The sequence below is a fragment of the Indicator indicator genome, chromosome 31, assembly GCF_027791375.1.
Source record: "Indicator indicator isolate 239-I01 chromosome 31, UM_Iind_1.1, whole genome shotgun sequence".
Classification (NCBI taxonomy): Eukaryota; Metazoa; Chordata; class Aves; order Piciformes; family Indicatoridae; genus Indicator; species Indicator indicator.
Window position 1 is genome coordinate 6,799,217 of NC_072040.1, and position 22,490 is coordinate 6,821,706.

The 22,490-nt window shown below is 41.7% G+C and overlaps 1 protein-coding gene across 1 annotated transcript in view; it reads left to right on the top strand.

The window, feature by feature from the left end:
* LOC128977207 (ethanolaminephosphotransferase 1-like) overlaps positions 1 to 22,490 on the top strand; it is a 40,452-nt gene that overhangs the window by 11,655 nt on the left and 6,307 nt on the right. The window contains exons 3-7 of the mRNA XM_054394699.1: positions 446 to 554; positions 2,644 to 2,718; positions 6,547 to 6,815; positions 10,746 to 10,854; positions 21,402 to 21,450. Of these exons, the coding sequence (XP_054250674.1) occupies positions 446 to 554; positions 2,644 to 2,718; positions 6,547 to 6,815; positions 10,746 to 10,854; positions 21,402 to 21,450 (611 nt within the window). The remainder of the gene's footprint in view (positions 1 to 445; positions 555 to 2,643; positions 2,719 to 6,546; positions 6,816 to 10,745; positions 10,855 to 21,401; positions 21,451 to 22,490) is intronic.

The following is a 22,490-nucleotide window of genomic DNA, read 5'->3' on the forward strand; positions in this document are numbered from 1 at the left end:
CTTCTAGAAGAAGAAAATTTCCTTGTTACAGCATGGGAATAGAACACTTTAAAAAACCCCTGCCAGGTGGATGCTGAGTTACCACACTGGGGTGCTGCAGCCTGCTTTCAGCTGCGAGACACACAATCATGTGGTGGCTGGGAAGATAAAGCTAGTGTATGACATAGGAAGAAAAAACATTTTCAGATGACATTTCTGCTGCAGTCACACAAGGCAGGCTAAAGGATTATAACGGAGAATAAATGTCAGAGATGAAAACTGTATTTTAGTTTGAAAATGGGAAAATATGCAAAGATGTGAACATTGCTGATGTTGTGCACAGGCTCCTCCTTTCCTGGTAAAACACATGCAATATGGAACTAAAACAGGACTGAAGATTTGAAAGATAATTTTTCTTAGATCTGTTCTGTTCTGGTTTGTTTTGTTTTCTTTTCTTTTTTAACAGATAGTGCCTTTGTGGATTGCTCCCAACCTGTTAACATTCTCTGGATTTGTCATGATTTTAGTTAATTATTTTCTAATCTCTTTTTATGACTGGGACTACACTGCCTCAGGTAAATATCCTCACAGTGTTAATTGTTCAGAGTTAGTGATCTGCTTATGTCATAGTTCTGAACGATACAAGAAGGTGTCAGATGCTTGAATCTTCCATTCATCCCCTTCATGAGGCTCCATCTGCATGTAGGAGGATTTGATGTTATAAATTCAGATAATTTTATTGCAAATTTTAATTTCATCCCTCAATATGGGTTTCAGCATGTGCTGCTTGAAGTTTGTGATAGTATCTCATCTTATTTGAAGTGTATTTCAGGACTTAAATACACAGCCAAAACCCACCTTACTGTTCTTCATACATTTTTCATTGGTTTCATATTTCCTAATACCTGAATGATTCTTTTCATTACTCCACACTCCACTCCATTCAAGACTACTTCTAGACGAAGAGGAAATAGTTTCTAAATAAATATCTCCTAAAATCATGACTGTCAAAGTCCAAGCCCATATTTGTTCCACATGGCAGACCAAATTAAAAGCTTTTTGGAGCTGATTGCTCCTGAGTGTAGGGGACATTAATTTCTGGGTTTCTCAGACCAGCTGTTGGAGCTTGCAGAAATTAGTAAGCATCTCCTAGGTGACTAATATATAAAAATATTTGCTTTTCTTTAATGTAGGCACTTTGGTGAAGACTGAATACTTTTATTTCCTGAAACAATTATGTTTGGGCTTTTTTTTTTTTCTTTTTCTTTTTTTTCCCCTGCCTTTAATTTCTTATGCCTGCAGTCATGTGCAGGAGGTAGCTTTGGTGTGAGCTGTTTACACATTTATCACAACGATTCTGGAGGCAGAGATATTTGATAGCAGTTTTGGGTCAAAAATAATCCTGTATGAGCACTGAGGTTTCAGGACCAGCATGTTATGTAATTACCTGACCCTATCCTTAAATGCTTAGGTTTTGTATCAGTGCAGGCCTGTAATAAAATAGCATCCAGCAGAGATCTTTAAATGGGATAATTTCATTCTGACACATTCCCAGTAGACACACACTGAACTTGAAGATGTTTGAAATGGTGATTAAGTGTGTCAGAGCTGAGACCTCTGTGTAGTTTGCAAGCCTCTTCTCGATTTCACACAAGAGCAGTGCCCACCATTTCTCAAGTGATTGAAAACGTTCATGCAACCTAATGAGCCTTTTGAGTATCATGTATCAAACCCATACCTAGGATCAGAAATAAAAGGCTTAATTTCCTGGACAGCTGGTTTTCATTCTGCAGTTTGCAAACTTGCAGCTAGGAGTCAGGAACTCCATCTTTATTTCAGAGTGACAAGGTGAGGGAGGCAGTCAGAGAAAGGTGCCCAGCACACTGCTTTAGATACTGGCATCTCCCTGCTCAGCAAGGACACCCCTCTGTGTGCAGCTGTTCCCTGTGTTTGGTGCTGAGTGCCAGGAACCTGAGAGGTTTTTTTTACACTTCCAGTTTAGTGCTGGTTTAGTCCTTATTGGATTGTGTTTAAATTAAATAGAATGCTCTTTGGAAAAAGGATTGATTTCTTTTTTAGAGCAACAGTAACCTTGGGTTATTGCTAGCAGCAGAGCAATAACAGAACCCTGGGCTATCTCTAATTCAGCTTTCCTTTATTTTTTTTTAATTTTTTTTTTCAAGGGGAAAATAAAGTGCTAATATCTGTCCTAGCCTAAGGACAACATTTTTCTGTATGGATCTGTATGGTAAAAGTGCTACACCCCCCCCACATTGGTGCTAATAATAACGATTATGCTTGAAAACTGCTTATAAAAAAAAAAATTCTTTAGCTATTACATAAAGATTAACAAATTTGGAGAGGGATAGGTGTTCCATGACCTGTGAAATTTTGTGCCTAGTTGCTGTCATTATTTTGTGCAATACTAGAGTCATTTAATGACCAAAACCCCTCTATTTCATCTTCTCTTCTGGTGTAAACAGATTCAAGCATGCTCATGCTGTAAACAGATTCAAGCCTGCTCATTGCTGCTTTGATAGAGCTCACTAAATGACTTTTTCATCCTGCTGGCTAGGCAGTGGCAGTTTGTTCACATGTGTATATAGCTTATTTTGGTGGGTTTCTCTGATGCTAACCACAGCCTCCCTACCTCATTTATTTCAGGTACCAGTCCTGGACTTGTCCCCACCTGGGTGTGGCTGTTCAGTGCTTTTACCACCTTCTGTGCTTATGCTTTAGGTAAAGTACAACAAAATAATTTTGCATGTCTGTCAGCTTCATATAGTTGTATCTACTAGTTCTCTAGTGCTGACATTGAGATGAAGAGGCATTGTGGATAAATTCTTATTTTCTCTCCAGGACAGTTCTCTGAGATTAAAAAAAAAAAAGTCCACACCAAAAAACATTCATAAGGCTTGAAAATCCCCAAACAACAACATTTAAACTTGTATATTAGGGGTTCTCTGGTTGCAGTTCTTATCCCTCTTGGAATTTCAAATTGTTTGAGAGGAACAAGGGATATCATTACATAGCAGCAGTCATTGCTGTTGGGTTTCATAGAAATCTTTGCTCCCCAGTGATGATGTTCTGAGAAACTCCCTTACACTGTCATTAGCAGAAAGTGCTTTCAAAGACAGGGAAAATAAAGGGGAAAGCAGAGAAAAAGGGAACTGGGTGTATTGTGTGTCAAACTGTTAAGCACTTCAGTACTTAGGGCATGTGTCAGGACTGATGGTGTGAGTGTGGTGACAGGCCTCCAGTTTCTTACAAGGGGGAAGTACTGTTGGTTTTCCTTCCTGTTGCTGTTTTCTCCCAGAACACCTACACCTTACTTTCATATTCCATTTTTACTTTTTATACCATCCCATGACTGTATTTCTAACAACACTGCTCCTTGCTGTACAGTGGTGTGAAGGCACAGATCCAGGCCACATATAAGCATGTTGTAGATGTACACTGCAGTGTTGTGGAAGGATGCTGGCCACTTTTGGTGTCAGATTCAGGCATGTAGAGCCATCCTGATTAACCGGTGGGCATCCCCTTGCCCAAACATCTCCTTCTGCATGATAAATGCCTTGGCATTTCTACTCAAGTGGTGAGCTTGTGCCAAAATTACTTTGTCCAGTATTTCTTCTTATTTGTACCTTAAAAATCACCAGGACAGCTGTCCCTGGGAGCTGACTACCAGTCAGAGTTCCCTAACAGCTCTCTATAATGATTAGCAGAAGCAGCAGTTTCTTTATGTAATTGTATGGAATGTAATGAAGTGCCTATTGTTTCACAAACAGAAATTACATCTTGGAGCTGTTAGTGTGTGACACCCCAGCAAGCTCATTGGAAATTCAGTTTCTGAGATGCTATTTGCCAGGGAGGCCTCCAGTTCTTCATGCTTGGAAAACAAGGAGTGTGATGTTGACAGCTGAAGCCACAAGGAATTGATGTATATATAGATCTTTATGTCTGCTGTCCAAGCCACTATATGAAATATTTAGTCTCAGATTTAATTCTGCATGGCCAAAGTTTTCCCTTTAGAAGACTGCAAAGAGCCATAATAACTAAGCAAATATGCAGCTTTATTCTCTCTCAGCTTCTTTTTAATGACACAGTCTCTCCAAATTCTCTAACAGGCTGCTCTTTCTTCCCCCTCGAATTTGTTAAGGTGGTTTGGTATCTTTCCCCTTTCCATAAAATGAAGTGCTCTGTGCTGTTATTTTGAATCCCACTATTTAAAAATTGTGTCAACTGTAATAAAAGTGAAGATTTATCACCCTTTATGAAACAAAATCATAATACAGGAATTCTAAATCTATAAAGATGTGGGGCAGTGTATGCCCACTATTGAAAAAATGGTGCACATTGTTGGTGTGAAGGATTTCAAACTGAAACCTGGACCAGAAAAATATTTTCAGTATCTTAAAAAGCTAGAAAACATGGGTAAAGGTTTGTGAAAATTCAATTTTATATATGTTATACACTTCCTGTGTTTTTCTCCTGTGTTTTTCCTGTATTTCATGACACCATTAAAAGCCTAACACTTTAGTAAAGCTGAATTTCCTGCAAAATGAAAACCACTCTTTCCCTGTGATGGGCATATTTTAGTATCCAATGGGAATATTCTTTTGCAACAACCTGCAATATTTTATGAAGAGATGAATCTTCTGTCATTGTCATTTTTAAAAAGTATAACCCAAGTAACTGAATTGTGTCTGATTTGGCAGAGATATTCTTGAAATATAGAATACCATAAACTGTTTTTAGGAGTGTTTACATTTCTATTTGCTAGTTAAGTTTCAGAAGCATCCTTTAACAGACTAAAGAATTTCTACATTTATAGCAAGACTGTTCAAATAACCTCAGACTTACAGAGTTTTCCATCTGGAGATTTCAGTAAGATGCTGACAGTTCAGGGCTAATGTTAATAGAGAGAGAGTGTGGCTCTAGAAGGGAGCAAGGCACATCTGAAATCCTCTATAGGAGTTCTTTAATTTTCAGAGTCGTGAGAACTGCCTCAAGAGATTTGTATTTGAGTGGAGGACATCTCACAGCTGGTTGGGTATCACAACAGGGAGACAACCTAAAATCTGCACAAGAAGAAATCTCATGCTTTCCTGATTTAGAGCCCTGAAGTATATTTACATTAAACAAAACTCAGAGTACTGCCAAATAATTTAGAGAAGTAAGTAGCATATGATCTATAGCAGCTGTGAAGTCTTTGGTCTCACTCTGCTGAGTTGTATCTCTAGGCAGTTTTGGGTTACTAATGCTATCAACAGCTAATAATTGTTAGCTATAGCTAGCTTATAGAACTTCCTTGGGCAGCCTATTCCAGGGCGTGACAACCCTTTCAGTGAAGAAATTTTTCCTCATGTCAGTCTGAACCTGTCCTGGTGCAACTTGAGGCCATTTCCTCTTGTCCTGTCCAGTAATTACAAATATCTTTCTAAAGCTTCCAAGGAAGGTGGCATTTAGTGTAAGAACTGAGGTAAGGACAGAAAAAAAAAAAATAGAGAATCACAGAAATCACAGAAAACATCCATTTGGAAGAGACCTCAAAGATCATCCAGGTCCAACCTTCAATCCAGCACTGAAGGGTCAATGCTAAACCACATCCCTAAGCGCTAAGCCCACATGCTGCTTAAACAGGGATGATGACTCCACCACTGCCCTTGAAAACTCCACCACTGCTACTTGATAACTGAAGCCAATATTTTATGAACATAGAACCATTTAGGTTGGAAAAGACCTTTAAGATCATCAAGTCCAACCATTAACCTAGCACTGCCAAGTTCACTGCTAAACCATGTCCTTCAGCACCACATATTCACAGCTTTTAATTACCTCCAGGGATGGTGACTCCACCACTTTCCTGGGCAGACTGTTCCAGTGATTGACACTCCTTTTCATGATGAAATTTTTCCTAATATCCAACCAAAACTTCCCTTGGCACAACTTGAGGCCATTTCCTCTCATCCTATTGCTTGTTACATGGAGATCATTTCCCTGTCTCACTACAACCTCCTTTCAGGTAGTCATAGAGAGTAATAAGGTCAGTCCTCAGCCCCATTCTCCTGACTAAACAAGTCCAGTTTCCTCAGCTCCTCATCAGACCTGTTCTCCAGACCCTCCACCAGCATCATTGCCCTTCTTTGGATGTGCTCTAGCACCTCAGTATCCTTGTAGTGAGGGACCAAAAACTAAACACAGTATTCGAGGTGCAGCTTCACTGGTGCTGAGTACATGCTGCAGTGACACCTGACTGGTTTGAAAGTAGGGGAAACTGACAGTGGAAAAGAAGAGGTGTGGACAGAAGCAAAGGAAAGGTACAGAGCAATTAAAAAACAGCAGAAGGATAGACTCAGACCCGGGGATTAGAGGAAAGAAATTGCTGTACTGCCATTGCTGTGCTGCAATCCTAACCTGTTGGTATTGAAGGGACTGCTGTGCTTCAGCTTGCTGTTCGTGGTGTGTTTTCCCCCTGTTATGTGTGACAGTAATGAAGTGTATGTGAAGGAAGTCCTTTTGCTGTGCTCTAATTCTTTGTTTCTTCTCCTTTCCCAATCCTTCCAGACTCCATAGATGGGAAACATGCTCGAAGGACTCAATCCAGTACTCCTCTGGGAGAATTATTTGACCATGGGCTGGATAGCTGGGCTACCTCCATTTTTGTGCTTTCTTTTTTTTCTGTCTGTTCCCGAGACAATGGGAAGACTGGAGTTTCTGTATATACCATGTATATGTATTTAAGCATTGTCTTGTTTAACTTTATGTGTTCACACTGGGAGAAATACAACACAGGAGTTCTTTTTCTTCCTTGGGGATACGATATAAGCCAAGTGGTAAGTATTTATCATTCCTGGTTTGGCTTTGTTTTTTAAAATTTATTTATTTTTTTAAACTGTGTTAGTGGTTTCATAATATTACAGAAATAGAAAAATAGAGCTCCAGGCAAATATATTTGGCCAGGGTTTTGGATGTCAAATAGCATAACTCTAGAAGTAATTCAGAAATATTTCCTGCATTTGCACAGAAGGGATGCTTGCAAGCAAATTGCCAACATCAGAGATTCATTGCCTTGAAGAAAGAGAAAGGCTTGCAGCAAGCCTAGCAGTCAGAAAGTGCTCATGAGGATGTCAGTTAACTGCATTTGGTTTGTGGCATTAACAAAAATTATTATGCTGTCTGAAGCCATAAGCCATTTCCCCACTAACAGTAGGTTCTGAGGCACAACGTGATTTAATCCAAGTAGTATTAATTAACCAATACTAGACCTTCTCAGTTCTACCACCTCTTACACCAGATGTGACAATGGAAACAGCAGTATACCTTTACAGAGAGCATTAACTGTTGTCAGGTGAACTTTATCCTTGGGGGATAAAAAAAGAAGTCACTCATACCATTAGAGGTTTCCTCTCTGGGAGTGGTGGTCAGTAGCCTGAATTACTTATCAACCCACAGCCAGTCCCCAGCTGAGTTCTTGATTGACTTACAGCCCTACCTTAAAGTGAACCTCTTCAGAAACAGCCAGGGTGCCATGATGAGTGGTGGCCTCAGTGCACAAATGAGTAGCAGAAGTTAGAAGCTGATTGCACCCCTCTGCTGGGATTCCTGGGCTGCATTATTTGTTTCTTAGATAGCCAAGGTCTTGCTGCCTGAAGGACATGGTCCCAGCCTTCTGAGCTTCCTGTCACAGACATGAGATGAAAAGTACAGCTAAATATACATCATTGAAAAGAAGTTTGACAAATACTCAAATATGTCTTTTAATGGAAATGGAGTATTGGAATTAATGGCTACAGATGTATTGCTGTAAATATAATCAGAATCCAGTGGTTTGAGAACAACTCAGAGGTGGTGGTCCAGCTGTGGTGCATCTGTTTTGTCCCCTAGAAAATAGGTTCTGGGAGAAGAAGTTGGCTCAGGACTAAGACATTAGGCAGCCAGCTGGTCTGCAAGTTTCAGCCATGGCTGTGTAAGGCTTCTTAGTGAAGTTCTTCCAGCAGGAGAGGAATAGCTGTGTGCAACTCAATTTCGCTTGTTGCTGACTGTCAATACACATGTGAATGGCTAGGAAGCTCTTTGGGATTGCTACAGCATCCAAACAGGATGAGTGGTTGAATGTGGGAGTGGGTATCAGCTCGTGGAGCACTACTGTTAACTCTGTCAGTGTCTTCTAGTGACCTGTGCCTCTGTCACTGCTTTCCCATCTGGGAAATACTGGCAATAACATTTCCTTGCCTGACAGATTTGTGGTGAGGATGAATCTCAGTGCAGTTTGTAAACTGCTTTGATGAATTTGGATGCAAGGTGCTAACAAGTGCTATTTCCTGTTCCCCTCTGATGCTGAATTGCTGTCCTGCATGCTTGCTTTCTAGTAACTTCTGTGATCGTTTGCCTACAGGCAAAATGATAAGCAAATAAATATAAGGATTCTTTTTTTAATGCTCTACAGAGCAGTCATGGACAGTGGTGGAAGATTGCCCTGTTGAAATGTCTGGATGCCAATTTTCCATCTGTAAAAATTAGCTTTTGGAGTGGTGAATGCCTGTGAACAAAGACAAGACAGGCTCTGTGGATCAAGGTGGTGTTTTCCCATTAGTCCAAACTACATTTCACATACACCAGAAAGTACATAACCTGTTTTTTCTCACTTGTACTAACTAGTCTAGTGGAAGGTTGTAATTCCCCTACAAACAGTGCCTTGCTCTTGTTTTGTAAGCCCATTCAGCAAGTTTTCTGTCATGTGGGCATTGTTAAAGGTAGCTCTTCATCTCCAGCTGCTTGGGGGAGAGGATTCTGAGGACATCAGCAAATAGCTGCTGATGAGTAGGAAAGGTTATGTTCCTCTTTCTGTTTTTTGACCCCAACATTTCTCTGCCTGGTATTCCCATAGTCACATTCAGAGGCAGAGAGTGTGGGAGCACTTGCAAGCTGCTTCCAGACTGGTTCCTGGTGTTTAGTTGATTGTTTCCTCCACGGCATTCCTAGCTGGATTGCTGCACAAATGTGCTGCTCTGCTCTGTCTGAAGTAATTTCACTGACAACGTGATGCTATTGCATTGGCATGGCAGACATTCAGGTGGTCTGGTCCCCTGCTTCTGCTTTTAAAATTGATGGCAGCCAGGAACTTTGGACTTCATTATCCCCACAAAGCTCAGGAAATACAGTAATTGTTACAAGTGTGTAAATAGATAACTGCTGACCTGGCATGTAGCTCCCAGGACAGTGCTGCTGAGTCAGCTCTGCTGTGTGCAACACAGACAGCCCACTTGCTGCCTCCCCATTAATTCTGCTGGAGCAAGAGCTGCTGTTCCTCAGGAAAAAAAAAAAAAAAAATCTCATTATAGTTAGAGAAATTTGTGGGACTTATGCAGATCACATTTTTCTGCAACTTGATGACTCGTCAGAATTGGTAACCTAATTACAGTAGCTGGGCTGTAATTGGTACTCCAATTAGCTTTGATTACAGCAGACAGACATTTATAGGAAACTGTGGTGTGTAAATTTGAAAAATGGTTGTAGTGTGTCTGAGAGATGCTTGGTCAGAGGACTGTTACATTTGTGGATCCAGAATCAAGGAGGAGGTCTCTGCAGCAATGAAAACTTCTGGGATCTCCTCCCTCCAGCACAAGGAGCTATCTCCTACTGAGTCCTCTGTGGGCAGAAAGAGATGCCTGGAGAGGAGCCTCCTTGCACCACAGCCTCTAGGCAATTTTTGTCAAGTAAGCACAAACCCCAAAATTCACAGGCTGAAGAGAAAACTAGAAAAGAAACTCTTGCTATGTTGTTGAATACATCTTGTCACAAGGCCAATACCTGCAAATTGACAAAGCTTCCCAGAGAAAGGCTTCCTGCCATATGTTAATTTTCACAGACATCCTCTATATTGTTTAAAAAATTATTTTCTCCTGAAAATTTTAATATTCTCCTAATAAAACTATTCCCCTAATGCAGCTGTTGCTCTGAAGCCAGCTGTCCTGCTGTCCATGCCAAGGAGCCTGCAAATGAACACCATGCCAGATTTTGTCAGCCTTAAGTACTCTTGCCTCCTCATAGACAAGGTCTTGGCAAGCCAAAACTCTGCCTGGCAGATACTGCCATGGGTTGGAATCCAAAGCTGTGTACATCTGATAGTAACTTGCTGGGCAGCCTGTAACTTGTGTTATTTAATCAGGACTTTCTACAGAAGGTTGTAATTATTTTTGCTTTCTCAAGACTCAATTTATACCTGGAAAGTGCTGATTGATTGATGCCAGAGAGATGGATAAATAACTAGGTTGCCTTCTCTTGATTAGGATTATTCAATTGCACTTAGGGACACTGCTGTACATTTTAATGATCACTTTTTAATCAATAGTGCCTTTAAAAACACTCGTAAGTTTATAGCTGATTAACATACTTAGCTTTTGACCAGTAACTTTGACAAAGATGTTATGGGATAGAGTGTCAAAAGCCTTGCTTTGACACATGCTTTTATGTACCACATGCAAACAGCTACAGACATCAGTAAGGAAGTTGCTTACTTACCACATCTCATATGTTATAGATCCTTTGCCAACGACCCTAGGAGCTGCTTCGCTGCTTAGAAGTAATTGTTTTGAGGTGGCAGCACAAAGTCCTGTAAAGTGGAGACAGGAGGAAAACAACAGTTTGGGTTTTTTTGTTGGTTTCCCCCCCCCACCCCCCCTCTTGCAATGTATTAAGGTCATAAGTGAAATTCTGTGCCTTTAGAAGTAAAGGACTGAAAATATGTTCTCTTTTTTCCATAGGTATTAATAGCAGCATATCTACTCACTGCTGCTTTGGGTGTGGAAGTCTGGCAGAAGCCTTTCCTGTTTGGTTATTACATTACAGATGCATTAGTAGTCTTGCTTATAGGTAAGTGTCCTGATCCATGCAAATTCTGTTCTGCCTTTTAATTATTTTCATTAGATATTTCCTGTATTTCCTTCATTTTTTCTTCTCCCTTTTGTAAGTGTTTGCTAGTCAAAAAATAAGCACAAGTAGAGCTAATGAAAAGGGCTAATACTGAGACACTTTATAAAAGTAGATAATTTTGGAAACCCCTTTCCTCACTGAATTATTCTCTGTTGCACACAAATAATAGAGAAAATGTTCCTTACCTGCACATGGAGTTCAATGCAGTGTGCTGGCTGGCTGGCTCTCATAGTCTCAGGGACTCCTTCAGTCACTCAGGTGAAGTGTTGCTCACATTTGCATAGAATCATAGAATTGTCAGGGTTGGAAGGGACCTCAAGGATAATCCAGTCTGCTTAGGCTTAAGCCCAAGAGACAACTTTAGTCCTTGAGCTAAACGGAGGTGCTCACCCAACACCAACTCTAACTAGGAGCTGTCTAAGCATTTCAGGGGGGACTTCTGAATTCATTGCATTGACATGTGCTCTCCCCACCCTTTACCATAGTGAGGTACTCAAGCTGGTACCATCTCCAGCCTCAGTAGTGCTTCCCAAAATTCCCAGATTGGAAGGGACCCTGCATTCAGGCTGTGTGTTACTAGAAAGCAACCTGTGCAAGGACAGGGTTTTGACAATCCTTGTGCTTTGCCCAGAGTAAAAAACTGATCAAGTGTGACCAGGATTGTACAGGCTTGTTCTTGTCAAGCCTGATTTGGCCAGTCTGAGGAAAAGAAAGAGAGGAAGTGGTAGAAGAGAGGTCACCTTTCCAGTAGTCAGTAAAGGAGCGAGGCAGAGGTGCAGCTGTAACGTGCCCTCTGGTGGCAGGCAGGGCACTGAGGGATAGGAATGCCTGCAGCTCTCAGAGGAGCACCACAGCTTCAGGAGGGATGGGTGCTGGCTCACCCAGGAGGGCAGGTTAGGCCTGTGTTGGTGTGAGGTGCTCACACAGGCAGTCCACTGAGCACACCTGTTCTGTGCTCCACACATCACTGCTTTTGTTCCTGTCACTGAGGCACACGTCAGCCTGGCCAGTCAGCACACTGATGGCTTCCCTTGCACTTGGGAAGCCATGGATGAAGGTTTAATTCAAACTATTCAACATACCAGGAAGGTTTGTGGTAGGGGAGCATGGTCATTGAATCTGCAGGAGCAAACATCTTTTTTTCATACTCCACCAAAGCCAGCTGCAAAGCGAGGTTTGATGGATGCTCCATCAGCATGAGGAAGAAGTACTACTTCTGTCTCACCTGGTGTGCTTGCTTGAACGGATCCATGAGCACAATTATTTTCCATCATTGTCCCAAGCAGAGTAGGTCTAAGTAAGAGCCAAAAGATTTAAGAACATTGTCTCTTGCATGTTATCCACAATGCCATTAACAGAGTAACATTTGCAGCTTAGTTGTACTTAAATATGGTTTTAAAGTATGCAAGAAATGATCTTGCTTGACTCTGTATTACAAAACTGTCACAGTGCTTAGCAAACCTCTTAAAAACAGGCACTAGATTTAAATATGAGAAAAGCAGACTCCTTGCCCTGAGCATCATGCTGAGGCAGAAAGCACTGCCATTGCTCCACAGGTTTGAATCTCAGCTGAGCAGCAGTGGTTAAGGTGGTGATCACTGGGTCACCTGTGTGCAGTGAATCTGAATAGATAAAGGGCTTAGAACCTTGCAGCAAATTGCAGGATCCCACTGTGACTGCAGGAAAATCATAGAATGGTTTGGGTTGGAAGGCATCTCCAAAGGCCATCTAGTTCAACCCCCCTGTAGCCAGCAGGGACATCTTCTACTAGATCAGGTTGCTCACAGCCTTGAATATCTCCAGGGATGGGGCCTCAACTGCCTCCCTGGACAACCTGTTCCAGTGTTCCAACACCCTCATGGTAAAGAACTTCCTCCTAACATCCAATCTACTCTTCTCTACTTTCAAACCATTGGCCCTTATCATGTCACTGCAGGCCTTTGCAAAAAGTCCCTTTCTAACCTTCTTGTAGCCCCCTTCAGGTACTGGAAGGCTGCTGCCCAGAGCCTTCTCTTCTCCAGGCTGAACCACCCCATCTCCATCAGCCTGTCTTCATAGCAAAGGTGTTCCAGCCCCTTGATCGTTTTTGTAGCCCTTTTCTGGACTCACTCCATCAGGTCCATGTCCTCCTTGTGCTGAGGGCTCCAGAGCTGGATGCAGTACTCCAGGTGAGGTTTTACCAGAGCAGAGTGGGGAAAAAAAAAAAAAAAAAAAAAAAAAGTAGGGTCTAACCTACAACAAGGGCTGGGCAGGCAGGAAGATTAAGTTACTCCCTCCCTTAGAGGGGCTGCAGCAAGTGTGTCTTGCTCAGCCAGATCCATTTGTAGCAGAGAGCCCAGGCTCTGGCATGCTCAGTTAAAGGCCTTTGTGGCCAGTTAAACAAAGCAATGTGCTGGGCCTCTGATGCTTTTTATGAGTTAGTTTCCCAGGACCTCAGAGGAGCCATTAAATGGTAACTGGCTATCCTTAACCAGCTGATGGCATTTAGCAGTCACTAGTGGTCCTTCTAACAACCAAGCTGTGGCTGCTCCATCAGTACTTGGTGTTTGCTTTGTGCTTTTACTGTTCTGTACACAACAGGAGGTCAGCTGCTGAGCCATCACTTCTCCAGTTACATCTGGGCTTCAGCTAGGACCTTCTGGAGTGGGGAAAAAGCCAACCAAGGTGCACAGGAGCGGAGGTTTTCAGATGTCTTTTCCTGGAGTTTGTTTTTGGGTTGTTTTTTTGGGGGGTAGTGGGGTGGTGGTGGTGAAGAATGGCCCCTGATTAACCTGAGGATGAACTCTGCTAAAGTACCTCCCCAGAGGAAACTGTGGCATCACCAAGTGACACTTGCTCACTGAAAAGAATGGAATTTTTATCAGGTGGCAGAACACACAAAGATATACATAAAAGTGCAGGAATACCAGTGTTTAGATTAGATGGTTTAGGAAAGCCTCCCAAGAGAGAGCTTTACATATGTCCCTGGGAACTGTCTAGCACACTCTGAACACCTGCAGGAAGGCAAAGTCTTGAGCTGCTGAGCAGTGACCTCAGAGGACTCCTCTGTGAAGCAGAGAAACTGCTGCACAGTATTTTATGGGATTTTTTTCAGCTACCCAGCAAACAGAAACTCGTAATTTTCACAGGCAGTGAATGTAATTCCATCCTGCAGCTCTGAAACACACACCTAGCTGGACACCAAACAAAGGAAGGCCATTTTCCAGTTCCCAGAGCATGTTGTCCTGGCTGCTGGACAGAAATGCCTTTTCTCTCCTAGCCTGGAAGCAGCCAGACCTTTCTAAAGTTATGTGCTCAGCTGGAACTAATGACTTCTGCTCTCAGTGAGGTTCCTGTGGATGACACTCCAAAAGCTCTCCTGGGATATAACTACAATTGTTCCACAGCATTATCTGCCTAACTAGAGTCCTTTCAAAGGGCAGCACTAGAGTGAGAACTATCTTTTATTTTCACCCCTCCAGGGTATCCCAAATGCCTAGCATTCCCTGTCACCATCCTGTCAGCTTGAGAGCAATATAAAATATTGAACAATAAGCATTTGAAAACAGTGACCTCCTCACATAAAGTCCAGTGGCACAAATGATGCTATAGGCTTCCTAAGAAGATTTTCACTGACAGGTAAACATCACTAGTTCAGGGAGCAGCATTACTAATTGAAGATAGTCCTGTCTCACGTTGCAATTAAATGGCCTGTATTAGGTGCATGTAATGAATGAAGCATTTCCTGTTCTTGGGACATTCACACTTGCAATCTATGAGATAGATTTTATAACATTCAGTAAAATTGGAGTTCAGGCCGCAATGCTCTCCTTGCTGGAGACATTTATATGTCTGTTTTTCTCTACCTGACTGTTCATTTCCATGCAACTTAGTGGAAATGTCTTTGCAGAACTGATCGGAGAGTTCAGAAGTGATGGTGGGATGCATACAAACAAGCAAAGTGGTATCACATCAGCTTCATTCCTTAGGAAGCCAGGTTGGAAAAATGACTCTTGGATGCACAGGAAGATTCCTGTTCCTCCTCACTATTAATTGCAACCAGAAGAGTAGGCTTTGTGGTTAAAGAACTAACAAAAGAGGCAGTGGATATGTTGTACTTCATCAGTTTGTGGCATATGGGGCAGACAGTTCTGTAATCCAGGCATGGTGGCACATTTGAATGCACTCTATCTGGTCAACAGTGCCCACAGCTGGCTGCTGAAGTTTGTGGCAAAGCTGAGTCGAATTTTCCAAGTGCAGGTTTGAACATGAAGTGTGAATGGAGTACTAACATCTGTCAGAGATCTGAAACTTGGACTTTCTTCTAGAGATGGGGCCAAAGCATTCAGAATTTTTTCCTATGATGTGTATTGGATTGGGTTCTGTGCTGAATTTTGCAGAGTGTGCTCCTTGAGGCTTACTCTTTTGCTGAGCTGGTAAATACATAAACAAGGAGTAAATACTTAAATGAACACAGAATAACAGCAAAGAACTAATGATGAAACTGAGCCATAACATTTGAAACATGCCAAGTATTTGAATTCTCTTAGAGTGGGAGAACACAGTTATCCATCTACAGCAGTGCCTTGTCCTTACATGGTGTCCTGTATCCTGTGTATCAAAGGAGGCTATGAGCCACTGGTCCTGCCAGTGGGTAATAGTACAGCAGTCTGCTCTCGTTTCAGTGTCAGAAAATGTTTAGCAAGCCATGGTCAGATTAGAAATTGTTTCTGCACCATACTGCTAGGTCATTCCACAGTGATTTCCTAACAGCTCCCATTGCAAACTGCTTCTGCCTTACTGATGGAGAGCTGGATGATTAAACATTAAGTGATATGTTTTCAAAATGTGATTGCTCCACCAGGCTTTGACTATCCTGGTTTGAGAAGCTGTGAATGTGAGCTGGCCTCTACTGGACTGTCACCAGTTTAACATTTATTAAAGCATTGTTGTGACAGATTGTATGAGACTCTGTTGAAGTTGAGGGTGTGAAATAGTCACCTGTCACTTGAGATGTATGTTAAAAGCAGTTGAGTTCATATTTGGAGTTAACTCCTCTGAACCAGTCAGAACAATAACCCAGAAAAGCAGAGTCCTGAAGGCTGGAGGCAGAGCAGTCTCATGGGATGCTAATTACAAGTGGGAGTGTGTTTGGTGGTGGGTGGTGTTAGCTGTGAGGAGTCGTTTCACAGGTGGTAGGAGCCCCAGAATGAGGCAGCTTACCTGATGGACTTCTTCTGGAAACCAGCCTGGGCTTTTCAAATAAAGCCATCATTTCTCTGGTGCTTCATTCTTGCTGTTCCCTGAAAAAGAGAATGATGTGAAAAAGCTGTGTGAGCAGGGCTACATCAGAGGAACAACAACATCCATAAACTAAATTCTCAGTCTGTACTAAATCCCTCCAACTGCTAGTTAGCTTACAGCTCAGTTCAAGAGAGATATATATGCAGTGTCCACAACCTTAGACACTGAAAATAAGCTATAAAATCAACAGGCATGATAAATGCATCCCTTTACAATCTACACTCAAGAAGTCTCTTAGATTCTAAGCATCCAAAACATACTCAGCATTGTGGATGAAGACAGTGGTCATGCTGTCACTGTGCTCTTAATCCCTCTAAAATCATTTCATACTGGGTAGGTCTGTTTGGATGCATTTTTCATCTGTCCTTAAATATTCAGACTTTACAGCCTCAATTAAGGCTAGAAGTTATATACTCATTTTCTAAGCTTTTTTTTCTCTTTTTTCCCCAATTACCAAATGGTTCTAAGTTTGCCATTTTCTATACTAATAAAATGCAGTTTTATAGTTAGTGGGCAGCTCAATATGTAATTATCTCTTTGCACAACCAATTAAAAGAGTTGTCTGCTCAAGATATGCCTGAGACAATCACACTGTTCCATAAAAAGCTGCTCCTCCAGTAGCAACTGCTTCTAAACCTTCACTTTCTTGCTTCCAGGCACTGATCAGTGTGCTAAACATTCAGTGTGTTAAGAGCTTTTCATGTGTCTAGCTGCTCTAAATGTGGAAGAACAGTGGGAGAATTAAAAAAAAACCAACAACAAAACATGGAAAAAGTATTGGATGATATTTCCAAGCTGACTTTCAGGCCTAAGTGTTTTTAATCTTATTTTTTTGTGTGTCCGGTGCTAAGAAAAGTATAACATCCAATTTCTTTAAAGCAGGCATACACTATGATGTGTTACTAAATTAGAGCTGGAAAGGCCAAGCAGAGTATTGAAGAAGGCCATGTGGAGGTGTGGGCAATGGAAGAACAAGAGAGGAGGATGGTGGCATTTCATTTGTAGGCTGAAATGCAACCACAGCTGCCTGCTATTAAAGAGCTGATTTTTATTGAGCAGAGCTGCTGCAATATGCCCAGGAGGAGGTCTGCACTGACCTCTTCACTGCCTCCCAAATGGGAGGAGTGCTCTGGGGAGTCTCTGCTTTTTTTTTTTTTTTTTTTTTTTTTTTGTGGTAGGGAGCACAGTAAGGATGGAAGGATACTTTCCTGAACAAATTCCTGCAGTTTCCAGTGTGCTGTTCACCTAAAATTAGATCCCTGTCTTGCATTGTCTCATTTTTGAACTTTTAGCCTTCAGGAAGAGCCAGTTCTCAACAAACAGTATTTCAGTGCTTTTCTGAGGACAGGTTCACTTGTCAGGAGCTTCCCAACAAATGTGGTTTAAACTTGCAAAGGTGTGGAGAAGATAAACAGCTGATACAAACCTTGTCCTTCCTTTGGAGCAGGATCATTTGTTTCAAAATAGTGGTTCAGATATCTGAGCTACCTACTTGGAGCTGCTGCTTTTTTAGTGGTGTTCACAGTCTGTGAAGTTTGGTGTCTTCAGGAGCCTGACTTTCTACCTTTGTGAGCTGCTGGTCACTGAACTAGAACTTTCTAGAACTGCCAGCAGTGCCAGCAGGGTGTTTCTGAGCATTCTCTCTCTTTCACTGCAACCAGCAAGTGTGTATTTTGCAGAAATACCTAAATTAACTCAGGCATGGCAGCCACACTAAGTAACTGCAGTGGGTCACAGAAACAACCTGACTGTCTGCAGGTGTGCAGTAATCCTTAATTTTGGTTACTTGAGGGTTTAAGATGCCCTGATACAACTAAACTGAAATACATGACTGTCAATCTGGACAAAAATAGAGGACAAAAGTACCATGGGATTAATCACATGCTAGCTTTTTGGGGTTTTTAAATTGACTCAGCAACATCTTACATTTGGGGAATTTAATTTGAAAATGCCAAATGAAAGCCAAAATCATCACTCAAATCGGTGGGAATTATTTTTTTGATCCCTCTTACCTGTGTGTATGTGTTTATATAGATATATATGTGTGTATACATATATATAGGTGCATGTCTCCTTATGTGCATGTGCCTGTGTTATACAGATAAATATTTGGTTATATATAAAAATATTTGGAAAACAATGTAATAAAGTAATGCCTTTATTTCTGACATGTTCTTAATCCTGAATTGCTGAATGCATTGGGATTTTTTGTTGTTGTTGTTTTTGTGGGTGTTTGTTTTTAATATGGACAGAATAATTCCTGATGAAGAGCTTTGCAAACGCTTAGCCCTCTAAATAGGGAGGCAAGATAGATAGTGCAAGGCAAAGGACTGACCATAGGATTGGACTTAAATCCGAGGATTTGGCCTTGATGCCTTCAGCCTAGCGTGACACAAGAACTGCCTGTGTCTGTGCCACCCATCTGTGCTTTAGTACTTCTGCCTTTAATACAGGCCTGTGTTCTTACAGTTGGGTCTGAGAATTCAAATCAGCTGGAAAACAGGGGGATGTGTGGGGGGGATGTATTGAAGGGGAAGTTAGAAAATACTGGAAGAGCAGTAACAGTTCTAGTAACTTGAGGAGTTCTAGTCCCTGCAATTTGTTAAGTGTCTGGTGCACCAAACGATTTTAAAAGTTATTTTTAAAACAAAATATGTGCTTTTAGGACATTAAATAAATTTAAAAAAAGAAATATAGCTCCATCATCATCCCTTGGGCAGTGCCTGGGTGGCTGAGCTCCAGAGGTACAGCAGTGGCTTTGCTTTCCAGGCTGCACCTTTTGTTCCCCAGAGCACCAGGGAATGGCAGCAATGCGGAAGCAGCGGTTTAGCTCCTGGGCACAAAGGGATCCTTAATGCCAATTAAAAAGCAGGCTTAATGAGTACCAAAAGCAGCCCCCAAGCCAGGCCTCCTTAGCTAAAACAAAAAAAAAAAAAAAAAAAGATGGGAAAGCAACATGTTGTAGGAAATGATGGAATTTTGCAAATCCCATAAGAAAGAGGGGAACACCCTTTGCTTTCCTGACTGCATCCTCAGCTCTCGCTCTGCTGAAAGCAAAGCTGTGCAGAAGTGGAGAGGAGAAACTGGTGTAACTGCCCCGTTTGGAGAGTGGCTTTTAGCTAGCTGGGGGATTGTTTGTGGTCAGTGTGTTATTTCTAACTAAAATGGCACTTCATAAAAATAACAAATTGTTGGCAACTATTGCTCTTTGAATTCTATTTCTAGTTCTAGTCTCTATTTCTGTTCCTTTCGCTTGCTTTTCTCCTAACAAATCAAACTCTGGGATTGCAGCAGGAAATTTAGGTTTAACCTCAAGAGTCAATGTTTTGTCTCATGTCTGCTCTAATGTGATACAGATGTTGGAACTGCTGTACGTAACTCAAGGTTTTATTGAACTAGCCCTCCCTGCCTAATAGAAAACACAGCTAAGGGGAGTGCACATTCAACACAGAGCACTCTGAAGGCACCAAGCTTCTTGTGAATTTTAGAGACATGTTCACAAAATGCTTTGGATATTCCTTCAGCTGTTTGACACAGAGTTTCTGCCATGGTAAAGTAGCAGGGCTTGCAGAGCTGGCTGTCTTACTTGTTTAAAAAAGCAAACCCAAGAAGTAAACACCTAAAAAATGAAGTTAATTACAGACTGGGTATTATTAGTAATATATTTTTTTCAGTTATTTTCTTTCCTTCTCTTTAAAAGATAACCAGAAAGACTGGAGAAATAGATTATCTGTTGCATCCCTTTTTACTCCTCCTGTTTCCCAGCAATTCTGATTTCCACTATTCTTGCCTTTTTTTTTTTTTTTTTTAGTTTTCCTTCTCTTGAGTTGCCACTGTGGCCAGAGCCTGCTAAACACTTGAGTATGTCTTTGATGAGGACTGAACACTAAAACACTGACATTTCTCAGGATTCTGCTATGCCACGTTAGCCCCAGCACAAAGTCATCTGAAATCACTTCTTTCCTCTATTTGTTCTTATTTTTCCTTATTTCTAGTAATGATTTCTAATAATGAGATTAAAATTTCCTGCTTTTTGTGTATAGAGGAAAAAAAAAACCACCTCATCCTTAAATGAGATTTTTTTTTTTAAGGTTAAACCAGAAACAGAGTGCTTTTCTTGCCCATAACTAAATAGGGATTATGTATTTATATGGTGCACCAAACCCAATCTTCATGCCTTAGAATATAAAAGTTGGGCAGAAATCTGCTACCCAGAGCAATCTCCAAACAGCGAACAGACCAAGGAAAAGCCCTCCATACCCAGAAAGAGAGGGAAAAAACCCAAACCCAAACCAAAGAGCTCTGCAGGGAAACACAGAGATCACAGAAGCCTTGTGTATATTTTTACCCAGCTAAGCTGACTGATGCTGGGGCTTTTTGGTTCAAACCTCGAAATTCCACTTTTTGCTGGAAGCCTTCTTTGACCCTTGGCTGGCCCAACACATTGTGGATGTGGGTGTTTGACAGGGCACAACTGGGTCCTTCAGGCAGCTCTGGGGCTGCTGGCAGCTGTGTTGGTGATCCCAGCAGCGATGCAGATGGACATCGAGTTAGTGAGGGCAAGTTCCTTGTCCTTTGTGGGTTAAAGCTGAGCTCCAGAAAGGTCACAGCTGTGTTCAAAAAAAAAAAAAAAAAGGATAAAGTCAAATCCTCCCTCCTTCAAATCTTCAAATGATGGCCATATCATGAACATTAATTTGTTTCAGCTACTGTATCAGCAAAGCAGATGATTAGCTGGATCTTAGTGAATTGAACTATAAACCTATTATTTCCCTAGTAATGTGGGCAGCCCTGTTGGAGGTTAACTGTCCTTATATAGGCTTTTGGTGTCAGGTTTGGGTTCTTTCCACATAAACAGAGAGCAGCTCATGCAAAATGAGGCCATGATCTGCCTTGGGTCCAGGAGAGGAACCTGCATGAGAAATGACTGATCCTGTCTACTAACTGCATCAGAGTTTAAAAACAATCTTTCTTGTCTTGTCACACATTGCACCAGAAAATCTATACCAGCAACTGCTTCTAGCAGGAAAAGTGTGGCAGGTTTTATTTTTGCCTAAAGCCTCCAAACTCAGTTTGAATCCTGTAAGGAGAGCAGCAGTGCTGTGTCATTTTCAAAACAGCACACTAGCTCTGGGATTAGATGGGAAAACTCTTGGCTGTAGGACTATACATCCTTACATATGGGTTTTTTTTTCCTCTTCCAGGCTTCAGTTTATTTCTTTCGTTTCCACAAACACTGTACAACATTCACAGGTAAGTTAATTAACATGAAATAAGTTCCATTCTGTATATTTAATGACTTCCTCCTTTGAGAAATAAATGCAGTGCTTGATCTAGCCTTACTTCTTTCAGCCAGATGCTGCCCTGATGATGTAGTAAAGGCTTTTTCTGGTCAGCTTTCAGAACCTGGCTGGTTTCTTTTCCATGTTTATAACTCCTCTCCTTTTCCTTTTCCTTGCCACTCTCCAGGCAGCCTCACAGTGGTTCTGCACAGTAAACTGGTGAGAGCTCTGTAGCTACAAACACTGCTTTTTATTTGCAGTCAGGTGAGGTTTGTTACTTTTACCTGCACTGGGTAAAATTCTGTAGCTGATCATCCTGCACTCCATGAAGCACTTTACTGGCTTCCAGATCCTTCTGCAAAACTCTTCCCTGTATGAGGTGTGCAGGTAATTGCCCTCAGACAGAGGCTAGGCAGGTGGCAAGCTGTGATTACATCTAAGAGCTGGCTTGCTGCACCTAGGGATTTCACACACAGTTTATACTCCAGTGCCCTATTTTTATTAATGCTGCCTGCCTTCCTCTAGTATTTGCTAGCTCATTGCACTCATCTGTCACATCAGGTCTCTCAGGTCCTATGTGTCCTGGAGGAGGGACTGTCTCTGCCTGTCTCCAGCAGTTAGTGGAAATTAATGTTGGCATTTAAAATTCGGAAAGACTGTAAGACAGGAATGCATTACTCTTACACAGCCCTTTTCATGTCACAGTGCTCACTGCAGGTAATAAAAGCAAGAATAGCCCTGAGCTTGGGGCAGCAAGAGTGGAGAGAAAAGAGATGTGGAGCAGGAGGGGCTGAAGATCTGCAGGAAGGCTGGGCTTTGGGCAGGGTGCTAGGAGCAGCAGCAAGAGCAGGCTGGGGACAAGTGATGCAAGGGACTCCAGTTTAGGGAAAACTGGGAGAAGGAGAGCAGCACCTTGGACATTTCAGTCTCTGGCAGGAGGACCATTTACTCTGCTTTCTTTCCTTTCATGTCAGGACTTTTGTTTAGTATTTTTCTTCAAATGCATCATTC